Genomic DNA, 16,017 nt, shown 5'->3' on the forward strand with positions numbered 1-16,017 from the left:
ACATGATAAAAGTGAATATTTGTCCAACCCGTAATTAATTTTGATTTAATTTATTTAAAAACAAAACAAAGGTTTGAATTTTATGATCATGTTCATTAAATTTTATTGATAGGCTACAAATTACACTGCCTCTCACCGGACAGTGAGCTATCTCTATGGAAACATATTTTTTGGATATCTGAGGGCAGTTAGCTATACACTCAGTTCCGGGATTGCCGCGTATAAGTCATTATTATTATTATTATTATTATTGTTGTTGATGATGTTATTATTATATAATTTACATAAACACACCGAGTTTTTTTTTTTTTTTTTTTTTCATTTTAAATTACGGTAGGTTAGTTTACAATAGCTATGCTCTCTATTCCAGAAAGGTGACATAATAGAAGTCCTAAAAATGAGTAAGAGCGGTGTATGGCGAGGTCGTGTCCACGGAAGAACTGGACATTTCAAATTTATTAACGTTGAGCTATTATCATCTGGTATGCCAAATATACAGTCAAATGAACCACATCATCCACAATCCAAGCCACACAGAATTACAAACAGGCCACTCACTTTGGAGGAAATGCTTACTGCCATTCATATGGAGGTAAGAGATGGTTACTGTTGATTATTAATTATGTAAATACGAATAATTCCAATTTCGTTGGTAGATAAATTTATCAGTGTTGCCAAAGACTTCTCCTTTTTTTCTTTTTTTATTGAAGCACAGAAATTAATTATTTATCATTTTCTCAGGAACATATGTCCTTATTTGTATTAAATGGATACGAAGACCTAGAGTCATTTTGTGAAATTAGAGAAGAAGATCTGGATTATTTAGGACTTACAGATCCAGAACATAGAGCAAAAATATTGGCTGCTGTGCAAGTTCTGCAGGAGTTTGAGAGTATGTATTGACTTTATACAAACATTACTGGTTTGAGTATCCAGGAATACTTTCTTAAAGAGATGCTTTACTATTATAAGTGTAGATGGTTTGATTTGTGTACCCACAAAAATAATTAAGAAGCAAATAGTTATTTTAAGGAACCAGCTTTGCCTTAGCGCATAGCAACTGCCTAGGTGAATAGCTTTATTAAAATTCTGTCTATTTAAAAATCATTTTCCAAGAAGGACACTATCTGCCTAAGAGTTTCGACTTCTTGTGTAAGTGTAGCTATTATCCAGTCCTTTCGGCTAAAATAGGCCTATTGTGCTGGACCCATTCTTGTAGTTTTAGTAGAGAAACCTGTCCTAGGATTTCCTAATCTTGAAATTTAGCGATTGCAGATTATTATTTTATTTCCAGTTTATGCAGTCTCCAAGGCCTTCATAGAAATTATGTAAATGAATGTATTTACAGCTAAATACTCTGTTTTATGGGTAAAATTAAAACTAGAAACTAATGTTTACAAGTTTGTCATTGAATTTAGTTAAGTAGGTGTATTATTACTGTCTTAATAGGCCTATTAAGATTCAGCCAGTTTACATTATTTTGGTTACAGTTGTAGTATACAGTATTTGTTGCCTAACAGTAAAATAATCATTCACCTACATATATTTTTTAAATACTTTTTCAGCAGTTGAAAGTTGCTGATGTTTTGTTACATTGTAGAAAACCTGTAACTCCGTATCACCTACAAACTGCGGTTGTTAGGAACTAAGAATCATCTAATTTCAAAGCTTTTAAGTGCAGTTCTTAATTAAAGACTCCATGACAACCGTAAACTTACTGTATTTTTCTCCTATAGCTTAAATCATTTCTTAAAAATTTATGTATGGTCTTTCATGTACAATCTTTATACGTCAATTCAACCTTCAGAACTTCTTTTATACTAATTGAAGAAGGACACTTTGGATTTTAACCATTTGTGCATGTAGTGGAATCTACATGCGGTAGCTGCTCACCCATTGGGAACTTAAACAGACTTTTCTTAAACCCAATTTTTCGCACTATAGAAATTTAGCCAGAGAAAGTAGTAAATATCTTTTTTGGTGTTTGCATATCACCTGAAGTGTAGGAATTATGTTGTTCTAATCTTCAGTTTCTTCGTTCCTTTTAAAACAAAATCATACTTATGTCATCTGCAAGCAAATATTATTACAAAGCGTGCAAAATTGATTAAAGTCTACTGTGAGAATTAGAACAATATTAAAAATTCATTACGTTTAAAAGGATTATGAGAAATGGATGCATTAAACATGGTTATTTATCACCAGAATTTCGGCATTTGAAAGAATGTAATCCTCAAGGATGTTTGGCTTAAGGGAATAATAACCATAGTAGAAAACTACAACTATTCTTTTAATCTTTGCAGAGACGGAAGAAGAATGGAATAAAAACGATCCAGGACACCTACTTTCTAAAGAAGCTGCTAACAACCTTAGTCAACTAAATATTCAACCTCAATCTGGTTAGCATTACTAATAGATTATTGTTTAGATTCGCTCGAATAACCGATAATAAGTCAGCGTTTGTTTTTCAACTAGAGATATTTACAATGGTGTTTTCATTTATATGTCTTTAAATTGCTTAGGTATCGAACAAAGCCTTGCTGATTCATCATCATTTCTTCCAAATATCCCGATTAGTGCTTCATCAGATCCACCGCCACTTCCAGCACCATCCGGGCCAGTACAACCTCCAGCTTGTGTACTCACACCGCAAACACCACAAAGTGGAAGCGGCGGTGGTAAAGGTGGATCTTCAGATTCTGGAGTCAGTTCCAGTTCGGCTGGTTCTTCTGTAAGGGGTGGTGGGAGCGGGGGTGGCCGGCCGAGACCTCCGCCGCCGCCAAAACCTGGCTCTATCACCACCCCCGATTCACCAAGTTATGTTAATCATGTAGTTATAGAGGCAGCTAACGGTACTAATAATACCTCCATTACCAATGAGTCACCTCATTAGCTATAAACGTTACAACTTTTTTAAATAAATTTTCGAATACATCGAAACTCTAGTTTTTGTTTTGTTTTTTAAGTAACGACTTATTATTAAAATTAAATTCAAATTAGAGTATAAAAATAAAAATTGGAAAGAGAGAATGAGTCAGATAAACATTCATAAAAACATGGTTTAAATTTAATAAAAATCATATCATTCATAAGAAATATAGAAGATAGTGGGAGCGGAAGAAATGTATAAATACACAATAATGGAAAATTACCATTTATATCTTTAGGCACAAAATTACATTATCTCCTACACCACAAACTGGTTGCCAAAAATATATATTTTGCCCATCCCAGACAATAATATAATAAATAAATAAAGTTTCTTTCAATTTGATATTATAAAGGCCAAAATAAACTTACTCCAAAAATTAAAATGGATTTTCAGAAATTTTAGTATAGAAAAGTTGTACTCTTAGTTTTTAGGAATTGTAAAATATTATTAATACAAAAAATTCTATTATAGTGCAATCATAAAATTGCGGATTCTGATTTTTTTTTGCCTCCGATGAAGTAAAGTTATTGGTTTAATTAGAACGGAAATATTGGCGACAAAAACAGGAATGGGAAGAGGGTATATATCAAGAATTAACTTGAAATATTCATGAAGAAATTGCTGACAATCTTTTTATTAATTCACTATCCAACTTACGGTTGATATCACTTTGAGTAATAATTTGTCAGTTATATTGTTCCAGATAAATTTTATTTACTCTGGTACTCTTTGATGGAGTGTATCAGATATGCCAAAAACAATTTTCAAGTCATTTTTTTGCATTGAGACCAAAAATCTTCTCTTTTAGCTGAGAATACAATTTAAAAGTAGCGGCTATGCTGTGATGGTGATTGTTGAGATTATTTGTTGCGCTGTTTCTACACAAAGAATCGAGGCCACATTTAGTTATCTCTCATTCATTCTGAATTTTTAGTTTTTTTGAATATCTGTTGTTACTAAATTTTTCTACTTTCGAAAATTGGCTCCTGCTTTTAACCTGGCTAAGTTGTCTATTTATTTTGGTGTTCTTGACATATTGTGAAATATCATGTAAAAAATTAATTTGGTACTGACACTAAGTAATTGGAAAAAACAAAAATTTTTTTTGTTGTTATGTGGTCGCTGAATCTCCATAATGAGCACATGATTTTTGAAAACGGAAAAAATCTATCGGAAGAAGCGGGCATATTAACAAAGAATTCCAGTGCGAATTATCGTTTACTGACATCCATTGTCTCTTTGCTTTTACCTTCAAGCAGAGGCATTTCCAATAATGACAAACTTGTTGCACAGAGAATTAAGTAATAAAGTGCGTCGCACAAATTATACATTACAATCAACCAAGCTGAATTCTTTAAAAGTAACAGTGATGGAGAAAAACTGTTTCTAAATGCTTTATTTCCACTACATTTAGCTGAAAATGGAAAGAGACACATAATTCAACCAAAAGAATAAAAAAGTAAATTACTAACTTTCGTGATAATGTCGTATTTGTAGTGTTACTAGGATCTCAATGTGCAATTTAATTTCATTATAATGATTTAAATAGAATTATCTTTTTGAAATTAAAACAGAGGTATGGCCTAGAAGGAAAGTGTTTCATGATTCTTATGAAGAACGTTATTTCTTGTTCCAAAAATAATTCTGATCATTTAAAACCAAAAAGTGAGTATTTATTATTATCTAACTTAGTTCTCTTTTTACCAATAAAATAACACCATTCTTTGTGTTGTCTATAAGTAAAGAAAATATAATTTGTAAATTGTAATTAATATTTAAAAGATTTATTTTTTTATATTGAAAATATTTTTAAAAAGATATATTTCAAAAAAAGAAAGAATAAAAAGAGAAAACAGGAATGGAGTGACGGAAATAGGGAAAGAAAAATTTCTTTGTGTCAATTACCCTGTTTCAATTTCACAGATTAAACAAAAATCAAATTTACTCCATATCATTAAAGTAATTAAGAAGAAAAAGTATTTGTAAATTATTTCTCTTTAATATTAATAACAATAAATTTTGTGAAGTTATCTACCAAAAAAAAACAAAATTAAATTTACTTGTTTCATAAAAATAGTAGATATATTGTTTTTTGTTATCCACGTACATTGAAAGGGATTATATTATACGAGTAATTCCTACCTTTTTTATTTAAGTTTTGACTTACAAACAAAGAAAAAACAAAAATTTAAGAGTTTTAAAGTGGATATTTTGTTTTTATTTGATGCTCCAAGTAGTTTTTGATGGTTCTGAAAATAAGAAATATATCTATTGTAATTTAAATAGATATTGATTTATGCAAAGAAATGCCGTAATTTAGCTAGTCGTTAAAACTTCCAAAATGTGTAGGAATTTATAATAATAGTATAAATAAAGTTAACATTATTATAATCTACCTGCCTGTGTACATGTTTGTATATATTGTACAACAAGTTTATACTTACCAAAATTATAAAAGTTACAATTACTTATAAGTCATACTATATTTTTCCTAGAGATTTATGTTTTTTTTTTATGTTATTTTTTGTTAACAAATTATTGTTATCTGTTTATAAAGCCGGCTGAAGTACAATGAGGCACATGTAGATATATTTTATAAATATGTCATGATGTAGTTAGAAATATTATCAGCGTATCAGCGATGCACTTCGCCTTTCCTGCTCGTAAGTTTTCAAGTTTCATTAATTTTGATTTTGCCAAGAAATCGTAATTCAAGAGCAATGATAAATTCCTTTCAATCGCAGAATATTCATTCTGCTGCACAAAAATGCTTGAAGGAAAATACATCGCATATTTAGTGGTAAACTGCGAACTGAAAAATGCAGTGTAAATTTGTCAATCGACCAACAGCACCCTATCCAATTTTTACATAGTTCACAAATATTAAGAAAATTACTTATTCTTTCCATACATAGGAAACAAGAGTGGTAGTAATACGTAATCTTAAAGCAAGCCTAGTTCGGGTGACACCCGTGATCATAAACATAAATAATCGATTACTCCCTCTAATCCCTCGTGTTGTTTTTGCTTTTGACATCTTTGAATAAAACCAACTTTAGAACTATTAATATTATTATTGCGAGTATATTCTTCATGAAGTGCAAGAGACGGATTCACGGAACTCGTTTTGAGAACTTTTGCCTTGAGAAGCATAAACCATTGCATAGCTAATGAAATTTAGAACACAAAAATACTGTGGGGAATATAGTAAACCAACTTATCCTTACAATTGGTCCTTATTTATTAAGACAAAGCACCATCGCTACTCATTAATGATATTTCTCATTATTGTGTTCTCTTGTTTTTTGCTTCAACTTATCAGAACTTAAAATGCAGATCATTAAAAGGTTTTCTGTTGAAAAAGGAATCTTTTTATGAGTTTGGATGAGCATTGCTACAAATTATTGATTTCGTCTGTCTACATCAAAGCACTCTTTTTTGTTATACTATCAAGTTTCTATTTTTTATCCATTATCATAGATCTAATAATACATCAGTCTGTGTAGAGAAACTTGACTTCCATTTACCTGAGGTCACCATACAAAGATGAATCAATTATACATCACGCTGAAGACGACAAATGGATTCCAGTCAAAAAATAAAATAAGTAAGCTACTAACTAACATAAATTTACACATGAATCTTTTAATAATTTGTCATTAATAAAATTGAAGCCAATAAATAATTCCAATAATTGAAACAATGGAATTTATTACTTTTTTTTTACCTAAGTTACTCTCTAGTAAATAGTACTTCACATGAAATTTAAATTAGATCCACTGCATTAAGGACTTTAGCTTCTCAACCAATTATTCAATTTTTTAGTACGAGTTTTCTTTTTACGGAGTTTTCAAGGCCGGCTGCTGTGACTGATATACTTCATTGCAGTTGCGGCCTTTTAATATTCTCCTTCCACCTCAAAGTGTTCCTTACAACAATTTCTATAGGCCTAGACTTGGCATCCTACCATTTTAATAACTGTAGTTCCGCCAGCTAGACATCACAGTAGCATCCGCCGGGCTTTTTTCCAAGTACAGATATCTTAGTGGGAGGCACATGGATGCTTTCTAAATACCAGTAAGCTAAACTAGAATCCTAACTCTATGAAAGCCACTAACAGCTACATCTTCGTTATATCTCCAAAGACACGGAAATATAAGTAGTATTTTTCACCAAGTATAAGATGAAAACTTCCAGAATTTATTTAATCCCAAATTTCATCAGATCTCATATTCATTTCTGGCAAGACAAGAGGATATAGTGATATGGTAAGTAAAATTTCACTTTAATTTTAAAGGCTTACTGGCGAATGGAAGTTTCCAAAAAATTTATTCAAAATATTTACAGAACTTTACAATGGATGCATAATTTTTATTACACGAGATATCTTAAAACCCATGCTTCTTCATATGTCGCCTTAGATTACTTTTGAATCGACTACTGTATACGCATGAATTACAATTAAATAATTTTTCATCACAATGAGTCAACATGTGACTTTTTAAGTTACTCAATTGTCTAGTTCCAAATTTACACAAATTGCAAATAAATAATTCATTAACATCGGGAGATGAATGTAATTTCAGGTGGCTGGCAAGCGCACCATATTGTTTAGCTCTGTATTTACATTTAGGACATTTGTAAGGTCTCTCACCGGTGTGTGTCCTCAAATGATTTTGTAAATGGCCTGCGTAAATCGTTTCGTACTGACATTGCCCACATTTAAAGGGTCGCCTTGCCGAATGTGTACGCATTACATGGGCCTTCAAGTGCCCATTCTGTTTGGCTTTGAAGTTGCATTGGTCACAAACGTACGGTGTCTCTCCAGTGTGTTGTCTGCAAATGTGATGAACAGCAAATATTGAAAAGTAAAAATTTCTTGTTAGTTTCCATTACATTACTCATTACAGTATTTATTCCCACAAGTTTTGCATCATCAATCAGCCAAACATTGAAGATCATGAAAGTTCGAAAGTAAATCAAACAGAAACATCTTAGAATGAAAAAGAACTAGCTCCGCTGATGCTAAGATGAGCTACCTCTTTGCACTTCAAGAAGTGACCTAATATTTCACAGAATAAAGCTAAAGCACGATCTCCAAGGCACTATCTTTTTTCATGATTTGTATTATGTTAACTAATACATGCTAAACTTTTAGGACAATTTTAGCGTCCTTAAAGCCCAAAGCAGTTGGAACAGAAAACTATAGTTAGTTTAATTATCAACCAAAAGTTTTAACTGTTTGCAAAACATGATTAAATAAATACTTTAAAGTTATGATGTTAGTCTTAGTTCTCAGTATCTGATGATCACCTTAAATAATTTCAAAAACTGACCTGATGTGTATCTGCAGGCAATTACGGCGATTGGTTTTAAAATCACACTCACTACAAGAAAACATAAGTGATTTTCTATTATGCTGGAGCTTATGGCTTTTCATATTAACTCTAAGCTAACATTTGTAAGTAATTGAAAGCTTTCTCTTCTGACTATGAGGTGTTTAATTAAAGCGCTGGAACTATTGCTATGATACTGGCACGTATTCTTATTAATGTAACAAGCTGAAAGAATTGAAGTTAAGATTCACAATAATTCATTGAACAAAATGAAAGATTTACTTGAAGTACTATCATTCACATGCATCCATCATCTCATGTAAACCTTTGACAACTAAATGACTGTGTTATAATTGAAAGGTGTCCTACTGATAAACTAGCATCATAGGTGTATCATTCAGGGCAAGGTGTATCAAGGTACTATAAAAAGTGGTAATAAGTTATAAATGAGGTAATGAAATTCTAATCATCAAATGGGAAGGTTCTACACTTGAACTGTTATACAGGGTAAATAGTCGTCTGAGTTAGTGCGTCAGTATAGTTTGTAAATTGGCCGGTAGAGACCAGTCTGTCTGCAATACTTCTTTACACATCTGGTCCAGGGACCAACAGCTGGCCGTTGGTATATTTGTCACAAGCCAAGATTGGCGTCAGCTTTTGATTCGGAATCACACGCACATGTGGAATTTATTTGAATTCCGATACGTGCCACGTGATGTGGGAATAATTATGATTGAATCTTAGCCTGGAGATCGTTCTAAAGAATCTTCTACCTTCTGTATATTGATTATACGAAGGTTTTATTGGAATGAAAGATTGAATGGTTGCATAGAATTGGGCCTTAAGATTTTCTGAAATTGAGTAACTTTCTTTCCATTTTTTCTAACTTATTTTCTTAAAATAAGTTTTTATGTCTGAGGGAGAAAGTGAGTCAATTGCAGGCTCCCACAATAGAGTGACCTCTTATGCTGCAGCGTCAGTTTTCTCATTACCAGCCAGGCCACTGGTACTTTTGATAATTATTGGAAAACGTGGTACTTTTTCTGTAATATCACAGGAACCCTGCGGATTCCTTATTTGACAATTAATGCTAATTCCAATGCTAGATTGCGCTTGCTTTGTAGACGTAGATTAAAAAACTAATAATAAAACTTACCGAAAAGTTTGTCTTCTTTCCTAATTTTACAGGAAACATACTGTTTCTGTATATCATAGTTATTATTAACGACAAAGTTAGATTGTACATGTTCGGTCGATCTATTTCGTTATACCGGTGTGAAAACCACTAGTAAAAGCGGAACTATTCACCTAATTTCAAAGGAATAGTTTTGTTCCATTATTTGATAGTTAATATTAAGGACAATGCTATATTTTACACGCAGGGTTGATCTACAATTATTTGAAAATTGAGAACTAAAAACTATTGCAAAACGTAAGAATTGCCTTCTAATATGACAAGAATGATGGGTTTCTGTATTTGGTAGTTAATATTAAGGGCAACACTAGATACTACATTTAGGGTCGATCTTATTTGAAAAGCGAGCAGTAAAAACCATTGGAAAACGTAAGAATTCCTTCTAATTTGAAAAGAATGCTGTGTTTTTGTATTTCATAGTTAATATTAAGGACAATGCCAGATTGTATAATTTGGGTCGCCACAATATTTAAGAATAAGATGTAAAATCCATTGAAAGAAGTAAGAATTGTCTTCTAATTTGACAAGAACGCTGAATTCCTGTATTTGGTCGGTAATATTAAGGGAAAAGCTAGATTGAATATTTAGGGAATTTCCTTCTAATTTGAAGAATAAGTTGTAAAATGTATTGGAAGAAGTAAGAATTGTCTTCTAATTTGACTAGAATGCTGCGTTTCTGTATTCAGTAATTAATATTAAGAGCAATGCTAGATAGTACATCGGGGGTGAATCATATTTGAAAAGCAAGAAGTAAAAACAACTGGAAAACGTAAGAATTATCTTCTAATTTGATATCAATGCTGGGTTTCTATATTCGGTAGTTAGTATAAATTGTACATACAGGGTCCATCTAATTTAAAAAAAAAGAAGTAAAATCCATTGAAAAACGTAAGAATTGTCTTCTAATTTGAGAAGAACGCTGCATTCCTGTATTTGGTAGGTAATATTAAGTGCAATGCTAGATTGTATATTTAGGGTCGATCTTATTTGAAAAGCAAGAAGTAAAAACAACTGGAAAACGTAAGAATTATCTTCTAATTTGATATCAATGCTGGGTTTCTATATTTGGTAGTTAGTATAAATTGTACATACAGGGCCCATCTAATTTAAAAAACAAGAAGTAAAATCCATTGAAAAACGTAAGAATTGTCTTCTAATTTGAGAAGAACGCTGCATTCCTGTTTTTGGTAGGTAATATTAAGAGCAATGATTGATTAAATTTAGGGTCGATCTTATTTGAAAAGCAAGAAGTAAAAACAACTGGAAAACGTAAGAATTATCTTCTAATTTGACTAGAATGTTGCGCTTCTGAATTCAGTAGTTAATATTAAGGGCAATGCTAGATAGTACATCGGGGGTGGATCATATTTGAAAAGCAAGAAGTAAAAACAACTGGAAAACGTAAGAATTATCTTCTAATTTAATATCAATGCTGGATTTCTATATTTGGTAGTTAGTATAAATTGTACATGCAGGGCCCATCTAATTTAAAAAACAAGAAGTAAAATCCATTGAAAAACGTAAGAATTGTCTTCTAATTTGAGAAGAACGCTGCATTCCTGTATTTGGTAGGTAATATTAAGAGCAATGCTAGATTGTATATTTAGGGTCGATCTTATTTGAAAAGCAAGAAGTAAAAACAATTGGAAAACGTAAGAATTATCTTCTAATTTGATATCAATGCTGGGTTTCTATATTCGGTAGTTAGTATAAATTGTACATGCAGGGTCCATCTAATTTAAAAAACAAGAAGTAAAATCCATTGAAAAACGTAAGAATTGTCTTCTAATTTGAGAAGAACGCTGCATTCCTGTATTTGGTAGGTAATATTAAGAGCAATGCTAGATTGTATATTTAGGGTCGATCTTATTTGAAAAGCAAGAAGTAAAAACAACTGGAAAACGTAAGAATTATCTTCTAATTTGATATCAATGCTGGGTTTCTATATTCGGTAGTTAGTATAAATTGTACATACAGGGTCCATCTAATTTAAAAAACAAGAAGTAAAATCCATTGAAAAACGTAAGAATTGTCTTCTAATTTGAGAAGAACGCTGCATTCCTGTATTTGGTAGTAATATTAAGTGCAATGCTAGATTGTATATTTAGGGTCGATCTTATTTGAAAAGCAAGAAGTAAAAACAACTGGAAAACGTAAGAATTATCTTCTAATTTGATATCAATGCTGGGTTTCTATATTCGGTAGATAGTATAAATTGTACATGCAGGGTCCATCTAATTTAAATAACAAGAAGTAAAATCCATTGAAAAACGTAAGAATTGTCTTCTAATTTGAGAAGAACGCTGCATTCCTGTTTTTGGTAGGTAATATTAAGAGCAATGCTAGATTGTATATTTAGGGTCGATCTTATTTGAAAAGCAAGAAGTAAAAACAACTGGAAAACGTAAGAATTATCTTCTAATTTGACTAGAATGTTGCGCTTCTGAATTCAGTAGTTAATATTAAGGGCAATGCTAGATAGTACATCGGGGGTGGATCATATTTGAAAAGCAAGAAGTAAAAACAACTGGAAAACGTAAGAATTATCTTCTAATTTAATATCAATGCTGGATTTCTATATTTGGTAGTATAAATTGTACATGCAGGGCCCATCTAATTTAAAAAACAAGAAGTAAAATCCATTGAAAAACGTAAGAATTGTCTTCTAATTTGAGAAGAACGCTGCATTCCTGTATTTGGTAGGTAATATTAAGAGCAATGCTAGATTGTATATTTAGGGTCGATCTTATTTGAAAAGCAAGAAGTAAAAACAATTGGAAAACGTAAGAATTATCTTCTAATTTGATATCAATGCTGGGTTTCTATATTCGGTAGATAATATTAAGGACAATACTGGATAGTACATTTCGGGTAGATCTTCTTTGAAGAGCAAGAAGTAAAAATTATTGAAAAACTTAAGAATTCCTTCTAATTTGACTAGAATGTTGCGCTTCTGAATTCAGTAGTTAATATTAAAGACAATGCTATATGTATTGTACGTGTTGGACCACTGTTTTTTGAGTTAATCTTTATTAGTTTTAATTGATTATTATTTTTTTTAATTGCATTCTAAGCCAGGCGTAGATTTCATACATTACGTCGACTACATTTGGAAGTTAAGATACACAAATCGGTAAAAATTGAAATAGAAAATAAGTAATTCCTAGTAAAAGTAATTACGGTTTTCCTATTATTCCTTATTTTTGGTACTTTTACATAAGCCGACCTAAATTTTACAATGTAAGCCAGGCTTTGAAATAGAATGTTGTGAACGGAAAATAAGGAATTTCATGGTGAACCAATTAAGGTTTCTCTTATTGAAACCCTTATTTTCTTTTGTAACATTCCATTTCTAAGCGTGGCGTACACTACACATTAGGTCGGCTTGATTTGGTTTTTGAAGACGTATTGAAACTGAAAGCCTCCACTTGCAAGACTAGTTGCTCCAGAAATTAGCAATACATATTTCGAGTTTTTGTTTTTTTTGAAGTGTACATAATTTAATAACATGACTTTTGGCTTGGAAATTGAGGTTATATAGTATAATATCCCTGTAGTTTCTGAATGGCGTGAATTTATTTTGAAAGTTCATATTTTGTTCTGCACAAAGAAAGCATTATTAATGCCCACATTCAAGGCTGCAAATTTACATCCCTGTTAGCTAAATATTGCTCTCAAACTGCGTGTTATGTAGGGATAATCTTTCACATTTCTATGATTTGTCACTTCTAGTAAGTCTTCTAACGAAGTTTACAGTGATTATAGGTTAGTGGGTATTAGAGTGATATTTGGGAGTTCATAGACCAAACTCAGTGCAATTGTCGAAGCTATATTTAGTTTGGAATATTTTTCACTGCATATTTAATTACAGCTGAATTAGTTAGTATCTAATATTGAAGCAGACATTTAATCACCCATTACTTTGCATTAATTTAAACTTTAGGATTGAACAATAGAATGTGTTATTCAGCAACGGATTATTGAATAAAAATACTTAACAGAGATTTATTGCTAATGGGAGAGATATGTATACTTCATTAATGGATAGCTAAATTCACTTGATGTTGAAGAAACTATAAAGATGAACTGGAATATATGGATTGGATTAGAGGATGGATGATGGATAGATGAACTAGTTTAGAGGGTAGATGAGCTTGATTTATGAGGGATTGATGACCTGGATTTTATGGGTTGATGATGAATAGATGACCTGGATTTGGTGGATAAGATGATGAGAAATAGATGAACTGGATTGATGATGGATAGTAGATCTGGATTAGAGTGGTTGATGACCTGGATTATAGATGAACTGGATTAGATGACTAGTTAATTTATAGTCTCCTAAATTAGTACACTTTTAATAGTTCGCTTTTATATCTAGTTTAATGTTAAATGAGTATCATATGTAGCATATAGCATGCATTACAATCAGGCTAGTTCTATTCCTTATGAATTGAAGTCAATTTGTCTGATATTGAGCCCAACTCTAAATGAAGCTGAAGTCTTTTCAGTTGTTTGTATTCTGGGTTGTTGTTGTCCCCCCTTTTAAAATTCCCTAACGCGACTTATCCCGTATTCTACCATTCTTGCCAAAATCCCCTCAATAATATCACGGTTAACCTCGGTATTCCTCAATCGTATGTACGGTTTTTCCAGCCAGTTTTAACCCTGATCCTTCGCAGGTAAAGCATGACACAATTTTGACATCTGCTACCCTGCTCTATTCAGGGTTAAAACTGGCTGGAATACGGTTAGGCAAGAATGGTATTTTTTGGGGGGGCAGAAATCTGAGCTCTACCTCCTCGTGGTGCCCCCCGGGAAACTGCTCTTATGAGCAGGCTAACAGAGCCAGTACCAATACAACCTTAAATTTCAGCATTTGCAACCTTTGGATCTGGAAACAGTCCAATGGTTTGTGATGCACTGAGGAGTTGATACCTTTAACTATTTAAGATTCCCTCCATCAGCAGTGATTTAACTGCGTCTAGTCAGTACCATCCCTGAGAATTTTTTATATCTGTAAAACCATTTTTGTCTGTCCTTGACTCCAATTATGATAAAAATATACAGAGAAATTCAAACAATTTTTCAGAAGAAAAGAAGAATCTAATTTAATTGTGAGTGCCAAATGCGATGAAAATAATCAGTTCGAAATAAACACAAGAGTTTTACTTGAAAGTCTTTAAACAGTGAGAACTCAGGAACAATGCACTTAACTTCCCTGTCCTGTTTGTTGTTATTACATTTCCCGATCCCAACAAAAACATTTAGACGTCACTAAGTAGCAGAGTTTTGATCAGTTTGAAAGCAAGACCTTGCTCATGTTTAGTAAAAAGTCAAGAGGAACGACAGCAGTAATGTTGGCCCCATCTTTATAGCTATTGTTGAAGAAGCCATGAAAATGTAATTTAAGATGTTTTCTGTTATTGACTTACCTATAAGTCTTATAAATACATGGGTGTACATGGGTGTAACGTTGTCAACGAAACCGTCCATGGAAGAGTATTTTAAAGAGAAATTTGAGTGCGCGAAATTTGCTTTGAATACTTTTAAAAAATTAATAGAACATAGAAAAAAAAACGTTTGGTTCTCAATTTAGTGTATTCAAGGCAATTTCAAATTTATTAGAAAAATTAGCCGGGACGATATTGAAATCATATTCTTGGAAATGTAATTGATAATATTAATATTAAATAAATATTAATTATTACATAACTTTTAACATAAGTCGCACGCCATACATTACATTGAACCACCTTTATCAGTTTGCTGCAGAGAATTCGACTACAACTAAGTATGTTTACATTAGGTCGGCTTGTTTTGGTATGTAGAAGTTCAGAAAGAAGGGAAATATTGGAAATCTCCATTAGTTTAGCTTGAATTTCATTATTTCCTGTCTCTAAAATACTATTTCAAAGCCAGAGTTACAATGTACACATTAGGTCGGCTTGTTTTGGAATGTAGAAGTTCAGAAAGAAGGGAAATATTGGAAAACTCCATTAGTTTAGCTTGAATTTCCTTCTTTCCAGTTATTAATATTCTACTATAAAGCCAGGTTTACAGTGTATACATTACGTCGGCTTGTTTTGGTATGTAGAAGTTCAGAAAGAAGGGAAATATTGGAAATCTCCATTAGTTTAGCTTGAATTTCATTATTTCTTGTCTCTAAAATACTATTTCAAAGCCAGAGTTACAATGTACACATTAGGTCGGCTTGTTTTGGAATATAGAAGTTCAGAAAGAAGGGAAATATTGGAAATCTCCATTAGTTTAGCTTGAATTTCCTTCTTTCCAGTTATTAATATTCTACTATAAAGCCAGGTTTACAGTGTATACATTACGTCGGCTTGTTTTGGTATGTAGAAGTTCAGAAAGAAGGGAAATATTGGAAATCTCCATTAGTTTAGCTTGAATTTCATTATTTCCAGTTATTAATATTCTACTGTAAAGCCAGGTTTACAGTGTATACATTACGTCGGCTTGTTTTGGTATGTAGAAGTTCAGAAAGAAGGGAAATATTGGAAATCTCCATTAGTTTAGCTTGAATTTCATTA

At 31.9% G+C, this 16,017-nt stretch overlaps 1 protein-coding gene and 1 long non-coding RNA gene across 4 annotated transcripts in view; one reads left to right on the plus strand and one right to left on the minus strand.

Moving 5' to 3' along the window:
* The window catches only part of SKIP (Shal K[+] channel interacting protein), a 352,744-nt gene extending 347,345 nt beyond the window's left edge, over positions 1-5,399 (plus strand). For all 3 annotated transcript variants that reach the window (XM_074122720.1, XM_074122721.1, XM_074122722.1), the window contains 4 exons: positions 371-592; positions 742-892; positions 2,304-2,399; positions 2,523-5,399. In XM_074122720.1, coding sequence (XP_073978821.1) covers positions 371-592; positions 742-892; positions 2,304-2,399; positions 2,523-2,893 — 840 coding nt within the window. In that variant the 3' untranslated portion in view covers positions 2,894-5,399. The remainder of the gene's footprint in view (positions 1-370; positions 593-741; positions 893-2,303; positions 2,400-2,522) is intronic.
* Positions 5,170-8,829, minus strand: LOC141451397 (uncharacterized). The gene is made up of 2 exons (XR_012456738.1): positions 8,269-8,829; positions 5,170-7,768 (listed from the first exon to the last, which is right to left on the minus strand). It is a non-coding gene; the product is annotated as an uncharacterized lncRNA (long non-coding RNA).
* Positions 8,830-16,017: the final 7,188 nt, after the last annotated feature.

The sequence above is a fragment of the Rhodnius prolixus genome, unplaced genomic scaffold (assembly GCF_049639745.1).
Source record: "Rhodnius prolixus isolate KJV_2025 unplaced genomic scaffold, Rpr scaffold_8, whole genome shotgun sequence".
Classification (NCBI taxonomy): Eukaryota; Metazoa; Arthropoda; class Insecta; order Hemiptera; family Reduviidae; genus Rhodnius; species Rhodnius prolixus.